The following is a 12,299-nucleotide window of genomic DNA, read 5'->3' as shown; positions in this document are numbered from 1 at the left end:
AACAAAGATCATAAAGGATTTTCCTTAGGACACATGTTAAAATAAATTCTGTAACAGCTAGGTTTAAATTTGCCATTTTAAAATCAACACTTAAAAGCTGATGTTTGCTTACTTGCTAAAAAATAAAACAATAGAACACTGAGTGGCATGGAGACTCATTACCATTGACATTATAATTATAAATGATTTATTCTAAGTAATAGGGCTCAACTAGTGTGAGGGTTTCTCTCTTTTTGAACTTTTAAATATTACTGAATATTCAACACTTGAGACAGTAAAAGTTTTTCTAGTACCTTCTTTGACATGAGACCAGATCTCCTAGAACTATTATTATTATTATTTTTAAAGATTTTATTTATTTATTTGACAGAGAGAGATCACATGTAGATAGAGAGGCAGGCAGAGAAGGAAGCAGGCTCCCTGCCGAGCAGAGAGCCCGATGCGGGACTCGATCCCAGGACCCTGAGATCATGACCTGAGCCGAAGGCAGCGGCTTAACCCACTGAGCCACCCAGGCACCCCTCCTAGAACTATTATTAATATTTATTAAATTCAAACTAAATACATTATGCTTTCTGAAAAGTAAGGAATAGGCAGAGGAAAAATCAGTATGATTTTCAGAAAAGATAAAGTATTACCATTCAGATCAATATCATGACACGGGAGTGTTTTTTCATCCACACCAGCCAAGCTATTTATTCTACACAATACTCTTTTTCAGTTTGTGTATTTGAAGAAGAGAATGAAAAAAAATGGAAGGAACATTTAAAAAATAATATACTTACATTGGTTAAGACACCTTACTCTAGATCATGATTAGTATGAAAGGCAGGGCATTGGGAGCTTGGGCAAGGCATTAAAGATCTATTTTTCAAAGCATTTGAGTCACTTTTTTTTTTTTAAGATTTTATTTATTTGAGAGAGAGAGAGAGAGTGAGTGAGAGAGAACATGAGCACAAGCCAGGAAGGAGGCAGAGGGAGAGGGAGAAGCGGACTCCCTGCCGAACAGGGAGCCCATGTGGGACTTGATCCCAGGATGCTGGGATCACGACCTGAGCCAAAGGCAGACACTTAACCAAACGAGCCACTCAGGCGCCCCCTGAGTCACTTTCAGAATGGTTAATATTCACCTGAGACACAGCAATGTGGTTAAATGAGATTGTATGACAGTTATCTGTTCCACTGCTTTGGGCCCATGCTATACCAGCTTATAATATTGTAACTATCACTCAGACTACATCATGACCTGGATCGTAACCAGTTGGCCTGGACTATCTCCCACAGGGATTCTTGAGGCTTCCACTTAAAGAGCCTCCAGAGACTTCCCCAACCTGAGAAAGAAAATAGACATCCAAGTTCAGGAAGTCAAGGAAGCCCCAGACAAGATGAACCCAGAGAGAACCACACCAAGACATATTGAGAATTTAAATAGCAAAAATTAAAGATAAAGAGAGAATCTTAAAAGCAATAAGAGAAAAGCCAGTAGTGAGTAAAAAGACAACCCATAAGACTCTCAGCTGATTTTTCAGCACCAAGCTTTCAGGCCAGAAAGAAGTGGCATGATATATTCAAACTGCTGAAAGGAAAAAACCTACAACCAAGAACTATTAAAGTTTTCATACGGAAACGACGGAGATACAAAGTTTCCCAGACAAGCAAAATTTTAAAAAGTTCACCACTAAGCTGGTATTATAAGAAATGTTGAAAGGATTTCTTTAAGCATAAAGGAAAGGGCCATAACTAAAAGTCAGAAAATTTTGGAAGAAAAAATTTCACTGGTAAAAGCTAACATATAGAAAGATGGTGCATCGATCACTTATAAAGCTGGTATGAAGGTTAAAAGACAGATTTGGTAAAATCAACAACATCTATAATAATTAGTAAAGGGATACACTAAGTAAAAAGACAGAAAATACGAAGTCAAATACATAAAATAAGGGGTGGGGAGTAAAAATGTAGTACTTCTTGAATGTGTTTCAATCTAAGGGACCATCAAGTTAAAATGGACTGCTGTATACAAAGAGTGTTACATATGAACTTCATGTTGAAGACAAAACAAAAAACTCTAATAGATACACTAAAAATAAATAGAAAGGAATCTAAACATAACACTAAAGAAGTCAAGTTACAAGGTAAGAGAATAAAAGAAATAAAAAACAATTAGAAAACAATTAACAAAATGGCAATGAGTACAAAATTATCCACAATTGCTTTAAATGTAAATGGACTAAATGCTCCAGTGAAAAGACAATGGCTAACTAAATGGATAAAAATGTAAGACCCATCTATATGCTGCCTACAAGAGAGTCACTTCAGACATAAAGACACATACAGGCTGAAAATGAAAAGATGAAAAATAATAACCCATGTAAATGTAGCAAAAAGAAAGCTGGCATAGCAATACTTGTATCAGACAAAATACTTTAAAACAAAGACTATGACAAGAGACAAAGAGAAATATTACATAATGGCTGAGATAAATCCAACAAGATAATGTAATAACTGTAAATAGCAGACCAAAAGCAAGAAACTGACAGTAACACAGTAACAGTAGGGAACTTTAAAATCCCATTTACATTGATGGATACAGTGTCTAGACAGAAAATCAATAAGGAAACAATGACTTTAAACAACACATGAGACCAGATGGGCTTGACATACATATACACAGGACACTACCAAAACAGCACAATACACATTCTTTTCAAGTGCACACGGAACATTTTTCAGAACATATCACATGTTAGGCCATAAAACAAGTCTAAAGTAAGTGTTAAAAGACTGAAATCATATCAAGCACCTTTTCCCATCACGATCGTATGGAATTAGAAATCAATTCCAAGGCAAAAATTAGAAAAAACACAATCAATTTGGAGGCTAAATAACCAACTGATCAGTGAAGAAATCAAAGAAGCAGCAAAAAATTACCTGGAGAAAAATTAAAATGGAAACACAACTGTTTAAAATTTAAGGGAACAGCAGAAGCAGTTTTAAGAGGTAAGTTTAGACCAATATAGGCCTACCTCAAGAAACAAGAAAAATCTTGGGGCACGTGGGTGGCTCAGTTGATTAAGTGTCTGCCTTTGGCTCAGGTTGTGATTGAGCCCCATGCTGGACTCTGTGCCCAGCAGGGAGTCTGTTTCTCCCTCTCCTCCCAACTTGTGTTCTCTCTTGCTATCTCTATCTCTGTCTCTCAAATAAGTATAATCTGTATATAAACAAGAAAAATCTCAAACAATTCAAACTTACTCCTATAGAAATTGGAAAAAGAAAAAAAAACAAAGTTAGAAGACAGAAAATAATAAAGATCAGAGCAGATAAATGAAATAAAAACTAAAAATATGAGAAAAGATCAATGAAACTAAGAGTTGGTTCCTTGAAGAGACAAACAAAATTTGTAAACTTTTAGCCGGGGATGCCTGGCTGGCCTGTAACTTTTTATCTTAGGGTTTTAAGTTTGAGCCCCATGCTGAGTATAAAGATTACTTAAAAAATAAAACAAAAAGAAAAACAAAACAAAAGCAGACTAATCAAGAAAAAAAGAGGGAAGTCAAGGAAATAAAATCAGAAATGAAAGAAGTTACAACTTACATCCCAGAAATACAAAAAGTTACTAGACTACTACAATTACACATCAACAAGTTAGAAAAACTACAAAAAATGGATAAATTCCTACAAACATAAAATCTTCCAACACTTCATCAAGAAGAAACAGAATATCTAGACAGACCAATTACGAGTAATGAAATTCAATCAGTAATGAAAAAAATCCCAACAAGCGGAAGTCCAGGGCCAGATGGCTTCACAGATGAATTTGAAAAAAAACCATAAAGAAGACCGAATACCTAGCCTTCTCAACCTGTTCCCAAAAAATGGAAGAGGAAGGAACGTTTCCAAGTTCACTCTATGAATCTAGAATTACTGTGATACCAAAACTAGACAAAGACACCGCAAAGAAAGAAAATTACAGACCAATATCCCTGATGAATGTAAATGCAAAAATCCTCAACAAAATATTACACAACCAAATTCACCAGCACACTGTAAGGATCATATACCACAATCAAGTGGGATTTGACAGGGATACAAAGATGTTTCAATAGCCATAAATCAATCAATATGATACATTAACAAAATAAATAAAAAAGCATATAATCATTTCAATAGATGCAGGAAATGCATTTGATAAAATTTAACATCCATTCACAATAAACACTCTCAAAAAAGTGGGAACAGAGGGAGCATACCTCAACATAATAAAGGTCATATATAACACTACTACAGATAACATCGTACTCAATGGTGAAAAGCTGAAGGCTGTTGTTTTAAGATCGGGGACAAATCAAGAATGCAGTCTCACCCCTTTTATTCAACCAAGTACTGGAGCCTTTGTCATAGCAATCAGAAAAGATAAAGAAATAAGAGGAATTTTAATTGCTACGGAAGAAGTCAAACTGTCACTATCTGCAGCTAACATGCTGCAAAAATTTTTAACACTATACATAGGCAACCCTAAGGGCTCCACTGAAAAAAAACTATTAGAAATAATGGATGAATTCAGTAAAGTTGCAGATAACATTAATATTAAAAAATCGGTTTCATTTCTATATACTAATAATAAGCTAGCAGAAAGAGAAATTAAGAAAACAATCCCACTTAACAATTGCATCAAAAATAGTAAAATACCTATGCATAAATTTAATCAAGGAGGTGAAACAGCTGTACTCTGAAAACTAGAGGATATCAATAAAAGAAAGTAAAGAGGACATAAATAAGTGTATAGATACACCATGCTCATGCTTGGAAAATTTAACATTGTTAAAATGTCTGTATTACCCAAAGCAATCTATAGATTCAGTGCAATCCCTATCAAAATAGCAAGAGTATTTTTCATAGAACTAGAACGAAAATTCTAAAATCTGTATGCAACCACAAAACACCCAGCCAAAATAACCTTGAAGAACAAAGCTGGAGATATCATGCGTCTAGATTCCAAACTACACTGTCAAGCTATCGTAATCAGAACAGTATAGTACTGGCACAAAAAGAGACAGAACCGAGTAGAGAGTCCAGAAATAAACCCATGCGTATATGGTCAATTAATCTATGACAAAGGAGCCAAAAATACACAATGGGGAAAGACAGTTGCTTCCATAAATGGTCTTTAGAATACTGGACAGCTACATGCAAAAGAATGAATATGGATCACTTCCTTATACCATATATAAAAATAAACTTAAAACAGATTCAAGACTTAAATGTAAGACCTGAAGCCATAAAACTTCTAAAAGAAAACACAGGCAATAATCTCTTTGACATCAGTCTTAGAAATATTTTTTTGGATCTGTCTCCTCAGACAAGGGTAACCAAAACAAATATAAAAAATTGAGACCACAGCACGTTAAAAAGCACTTGCCCAGAGAAGGAAACCATCAACAAAATAAAAAGACAACCTCCTAAATGGGAGAAGGTGTTTGTAAGTGATATATCAGACAAGGGATTAATATCCAAAATATGTAGAGAACTCAAACAACCCAAGACACATACACACAGGAAAAAAATCTCATTTAAAAAATGGGCATGGGCACAGGACCTGAACAAACATTTTTCCAAAGAAGACATACAGATGGCCACGAGATGCATGAAAAAATGTTCAACATTGCTGATCACAGGGAAATGCAAATAAAAACCACATTGAGAGGTTACTCCCACCTGTCAGGATGGATAATATCAAAAAGACAAGAAATAATTGTTGCCAAGGATACAGAGAAAAGGAATACCTCAAGTACTGTTGGTGGGCATGTAAACTGGTGGAAACACTATTAAAAATAGTATGGGGGGGCTCCTGGGTGGCTGAGTGGGTTAAAGCCTCTGCCTTCCGCTCGAGTCACGATCTCAGGATCCTGGGATCGAGCCCCACATCGGGCTCTCTGCTCACCAGGGAGCCTGCTTCCTCCTCTCTCTCTGCCTGCCTCTCTGCCTACTTGTGATCTCTGTCTGTCAAGTGAATAAATAAAATCTTTAAAAGAAAATAGTATGGGGATTCCTCAAAAGTTTAAAAACAGAAATACCATATGATACAGCAATTTCTCATCGGGCTATTCACCCAAATAAGACAAAACACTAATTCAGAAAGCTATTGTATGCACCACTATGTTCACTGCAGCACCTTTACAATAAATGTGACATGGAAGTACTAAGTATCCACTGGCAGATGAATAAATAAAGAAGTTATGGAATACAGGTGCATGGAGTATTACTCAGCCAGTAAAAAAGAATGGAATCTTGCCACTTATGACAACACAGATGGACTTAGAAGGTGTTATGCTAAGTGAAGTAAGTCAGACCTAGAAAGACAAACAACTTATCGTTTCATTTATATGTGGACTCTAAAAAACAAAACAAATAACAAACAACAAAACAGAAACAGACTCATAAATGCAAAGAACAAACTGATAGTTGCCAGACGGGAGATATTTGGGGGATGCATGAAATAAGTGAGGGGGATTAAGAAGTACAATCTTCCAGTTATAAAATAAGTAAGTCACAGGGATATGAAGTACAACATAAAGAATACAGTCAATAATATAGTAATAATTATGTATGGTGAGAGATGGTGATCATTTTGTACTGTATGTAAATGTCAAACCACTCTGTTGGTATACCTACAACTCAATATAATATTGTATGTCAACTATACAGTAAATTAATTAATTAATGTTTACAGAGATTTTAGTAACATGGAAGAATGCTTTATAAATAAAAAATTATGCAAGATTATATATATATGCCCGTATTCAACTATAATTATATATTTATAATATATATATAATATAATTATATATAATTATATTTACAACTATGTAAAACAAAGTAAAAATATGCAAAAATGTAAACGGGCAATCTCAGGATAGTAGTTTCATGGCAACTTTCTTTTTTTTCCTCCACATCCCATATTTTCCAAAATTTCTAGAAGTATTTTTATCCTAAAAACTCATAAACCCACACTTTTAAATCAGAAAAAAGACAGATATATGTGTCTTCAAATGTGTATATATGAATGGTATCTAGACTCTCTCCACTTATGTCATGCAAAGAAATTTGACTGTCACTCTCAATATGTTTCTGTAATTATTCATTAACATTTAGGATATTCTTGCAGGTTTCAGAGTAGCAAATCAGCTATAAATCATATTAGAAAATGACAGAAGAATCGGGGGGGCAACACTAGACTGAGGTTCAAATCCTGGTCTTTCTCTTTAATTTTATGACCTTGGGGAAGTTACTAACATTCTTGAGTCTTAGATTCATCATCTATAAGATGAAAATGGACTATTTACCTCACACAGCTGTTGAAAGAATGAAATGTTGTACTGCACGTCACAATATCTGTACACTAGACACATAGATAATCAAAATGCCTACTGAATTTGGATCACTTCAGTATGAAAGACATGGTTTACATTTCTGAATTCACAATTTAACAAGAAATAAAAACCTGAAGGGCAGAGGCAAAAGCAAAATTAAAAGGTTCAAAGATAACACCTAAAAGAATCAGTAGTACTTAACTTCAAAAAAAAAATCACAGTTGTTTAATTGGCCATTTTCTAAGATTGAAGAACAAGAGAAGAGTAGGTTAAATAAAGAGAACTACAAGCGTACTTTAAAAATTAGAAATCAGTAAAAATACACAGCATATGAAAAAATATCAGCATGTAATGGTGATCATATCTTCTGAAGACTAAGTAAGCTATCTCTTAAATCTGTTCTAGATTGTGAATTCCACTGAGATGCAGGAAAAACTGGCAATCAGGTCTTTAGAAGTTCCTGCTAAGATTTCATATAAAGTTAGGAAGGTCACATCAGTAACTGGGCCTCAATTTCCTCATTGGCAAAAAGAGAGGGCTTGATTATAAGTCTATATATTACTAGATTTCAATCTTAGAAATCTTAAAATCTTAAATCTTAAAATCTCCAATCTTAGAAATCTTAAAAAAAAATAGGATTCCAATTTAATTTGCTTTATGACCAACACATTGGGCAAGAAAACAGAAAGTAAGCCATGGGGGTGCCTCAATGATCACTTATAGTACTGCCAAGAAGTGTGGTGGCATTATTACATTGCAGTAAATTACTACTTTGATGTAATGAGTAGTATACTGAGTAGTCTTAAATTTTTTTAAGCAGATTGACAAGATACTTGCAACCAGGAAACAGGCTAACTAGCTAGATCACTAATTCATGTAAGTATAATCAAGTAACAATTATACATTCTGACATATGGTTCCAAAATATCATGCTTACCTTTTGAAGGTCACCTAAAAAATAGTACAAGTGTTTGTAACATTAGGTTTTGCTTATGAGAATAAAACTATTTGCATTGTCAGGTCATATGGAAATTAATAGTGAGAAGAAAGATGATAAAAGATGTTAAGTTATAGAGGGATTAATTAATTACATGTCAGTAATGACATGTCAATCATGTACTCCAGATAAAGAAGATATGACTTATATTTATGTATGAGTAATGGATCACCAAAACATATGGGTTATTTTCACTTAAAAATTAAGTCACAATGGGGCGCCTGTGGCTCATTCGGTTAAGTGTCTGCCTTTGGTTCAGGCCATGATCCCAGGGTTCGGGATCAAGCCCCACACTGGGCTCCCAGCAGAGCAGGAAGTTTGCTTCCCCCTCTCCCCCTACTTATGCTCTCTCTCTCTCTCTGTGTAAAACAAAATTCTGAAAAAAAAAATTAAGTCATGAAAAGAAGCATTTTATGAAACATGACATGACACTGAGTGATTCAGAGCTGCCTATTTCCTCAAAGGAACTGAGATGATACACAATAAAGCATATATTAACAATATGAAACTTTGGCCATCTTATTTATAAAATAAATAAATAAATAAATATATAATTATATATAAATAAATAAAATATAAAATAAAATAAAATTTGTATACAAATTTATAAATAAGATGGCCAAGTTTCATATTTGTATACAAATTTTCAATTTGTATACAAAATTTATAAATTTTCAATTTCCAATCTCATATTCTGATACCAATAAATAAAAGCACTTAATTCTGAAAGGTTTTCTTTAAAATTACCAACACTAGGAGCTGAGGTATTTCCCATATGAGATAACCATTAAACTTTTCAAGATTAGTAATTTTTAACTTCGGGTACAAGAATAACATTTTTGGGGGAAAAAACCCCATAAATGCCCCATCTGACTCTTTCCCAAAGAGAACTAAAAACTTTGTACAAAAGAACGCTTTTCTTAAAAACAGTTACTTTACAATCACTAATCAAAACTACACATAAGGCTTAATGAAAGTGAAGTAAGAAAAAGGAACTAAACTACTTACGTGGCAGAGAAAATAAATGCCCTAATCCAAATCTCATTAAGAGAAGTCACAGTAATTATCCTCACAAAAGTTCTAACACAGCGCCCTCCTAAAACATGCACACACGTACACATACACATCCACTACAGCGAAACTTCCTGCCTGGTAGGAAAGCGAGCATCTGAGGCAGAGACGTTTACTCTTTTACTCCAAGAGGTGACCAGTAGCTGATTCATTTAATCTTATCATCAATAGAAGATGTATTTCCTTTTGCTCTTATAAGAAGAGCTTTCATTTAAGTTTGTAAATTAAGTATCTGTAGGACTGGTTCTATTCATTGTTTCGACTCTGAGCACATGCAGAATTGCCAATATGACTGAGAGAAAAAATAAAACGAAACATCTGTGTTGCCATAGTCACTGTTATTCGTCCACAAATGTCTAAAGCCTTAAAAGGTTTCTAAAAATGCAGAAAGAAGATATACAAGTTACAATACTAAACGGCATTCCATGTACTTTTGTATGAACACATTCATCCCTTTTTTAAAGGATACCATTTATTTTCTTAACAACGGTCATGCACAGTCGATTTCATTTCAATACCATACGAGTCTCTTTCTGTGAATTCTATGAGACACCGTAGAAAAGGCATTCAAAGGAGTCTACACACCCACAGAATTACCTGACAAGCAATGTGCACGAGGTAGACCAGCTCTTTAGATTCACAGCCGTTTTTCGTTACTTCGTTCTGTTCTTCTGAAAGTGAGAGCTGTGTCAAAAAGGTGGGGGGGGGGGAAAGTCATGATTAATGAATACGAATAAACGAGGCATTCAGTAATACTTACACCCTCACAGGAACTCACTATAAGATATGCCTTTCAATGGAACTCTGCTGCTTATGAAGATAAAACAAAGAATTCAGGATGTTTTCAAAAATATGTTTCTAAGTATTGGCTTCATACTTTAAAGTAGCACAACTGCATAACAGCAGTAAATAAAATACGTCCACTCAAGAGAAGGTCTTCACTCCCTGAGTTTATTTAGCACATATGTGACAGGATGGCAGTGAGGGCACTGACAGGCAGCATGGGCAAGTGGCTGAAAGACAGCTCGGGCTCATGGCACAGATTGGAAGCTGGCTTCCCAGAGAACGGGCTGGGCCTGCAGACATGTGTTACTTTAGACTTCTCATGCATATCTGAACATCTGATTTGATTTTATTTTTACCTGAACCAGCAGCAAGAATTTAGAAACTGAGTCATTTCATATGAAAAATACAGATTTCTGGCTTCTATTGAAAAATCAGAAAATCTGAAATTTTAGACCCATATTCTCATCTGAGCAATAACCGGCTGGAACTGAAAAGTCACCAAACCCTTTAAATGAGGCATGTATTCTCCAAACACTTTGACCCCAGTGTCTAGGCTGAATGGTAACTGTCTGTCATCATGCTGCTTGCTTCGTTATTTTTTCATGCACTGCTCTCTTCTTGCATTTATATCAGACATCTGCCCCACCTAGGGATGTGAATTTGCCAACTCTGCTCTAGAGACAGAGTTCAGGCTCTAGAACCCTGAGTTCACAATTGTCACTAACTAGCTGTATCATATTGACATACCTACTCAATCTCTCCTTGGGAAAATGAGAATGATTAACAGTACCTATTCTCAAGTTTGTGAGTATCAAATGAGATAATGTATTTAAAGTGTTCACCAAGACGCCTACTACTCATAAGTGCTTAATGTTACCATCATTGTAGTTAATATTATAAAAAAAAGATAAACACATATTTTCTATTTTTGAGAGCAGTATGACAGAAGTATTTTTTTAAAAATTCTGGTATTAAGTAGAAGCTCACAAGATAATAATCATTCTCACACCAACCAAAATAAGCCAGACTAACTACAAAATCATACTTTTAAAAAAAGAATTAGGGGTAAGAAAAAACTTAGATGAACTAAGAAGGGAAATGAACATTCATGAAACAGAAGAGACCCACGGACACGCTCAGGAGCCTGGTAAAGATGCAGAAGGAAAAAGAATCTGCATCAGACAAGGTAAGGAGAAAGCAGCCAAACGCTCAAGACTGTGCGGGGACTGGAGTAATGAACAAAAATTCCATGGAAACTTTGTAGCAAAGAGTCAATGCCCACCAGACCGCAGGTTATAGGATCAGTACAGCAAAGGCTGGGGGAAGAGCAGCAGGAGCCCAGAGAAGGAGGAACCTATGATGTGTGTGGTGTCTCCCCAGCACACTGCAGTTAACCACTGCAGACGGGGAGCAGGGAAAGAAGGCTCAGAGAGTGCCTTCTGAGGCATTCAAGAGATTCAACAACTGAAGGCTGGAGTGACACAGAAAAGCCAGGAGAAACCCCTGGAGGCAACCAGGGCTTCCAGAGTAAGCAGCAGCTCTACACTAAGGTTCACAGTAGGACAGACAGAAGCAAGCTCTGTGTTTGCACAGGACATTGGGGAAAGGACTGTAGAACAAAGAGAACTAGCAACCAGGCACAAAGAGACAGAGAAAGAGCACATGCTCTTCCTCAGTTCAGAAAACTGGTGGCTCAGCAGGAAAGCACAATGAGATCTTTAGATATCTCACCAATTGCCAGTTCCCCTCAATGGAGGTTAAAAAAACAAAACAAAACAAAAAAACTCCTGAACATCCAAACCACAAGGAAGGGTTTTAAATTTTAAAATGGCCACAAATACAGAAGAAATAAAGACCAGAAATAAAATCAACCTTCTTAAGAAGAACTAGGGCGGAGGGGAGAGTGAGGAAGAGAAGAAAGAACTTCCCCCAAAAGGCAAAAAGATAGGTGGAGAGGACTTAACAGAAAGGGAGGATGGTCAGATGGTGTGGACTGTCAAATGGTGTCAATAAAATGGCTGGGTGGGCAACTCCAAACTCCATTCCCTTCACAGAAAAACAAGCAGTAACTCTCACAA

At 35.6% G+C, this 12,299-nt stretch overlaps 1 protein-coding gene across 4 annotated transcripts in view; it reads right to left on the bottom strand.

Moving 5' to 3' along the window:
• ARHGAP32 (Rho GTPase activating protein 32) overlaps window positions 1–12,299 on the bottom strand; it is a 306,642-nt gene that overhangs the window by 113,851 nt on the left and 180,492 nt on the right. For all 4 annotated transcript variants that reach the window (XM_046015295.1, XM_046015298.1, XM_046015296.1 and 1 more), the window contains one exon: window positions 10,033–10,119. In XM_046015295.1, coding sequence (XP_045871251.1) covers window positions 10,033–10,119 — 87 coding nt within the window. The remainder of the gene's footprint in view (window positions 1–10,032; window positions 10,120–12,299) is intronic.

This window comes from Meles meles, chromosome 8 (assembly GCF_922984935.1).
Source record: "Meles meles chromosome 8, mMelMel3.1 paternal haplotype, whole genome shotgun sequence".
NCBI classification, from domain to species: Eukaryota; Metazoa; Chordata; class Mammalia; order Carnivora; family Mustelidae; genus Meles; species Meles meles.
Note: the sequence above shows the minus strand (reverse complement) of the source record. Positions and strands in the feature narration are given on the sequence as shown.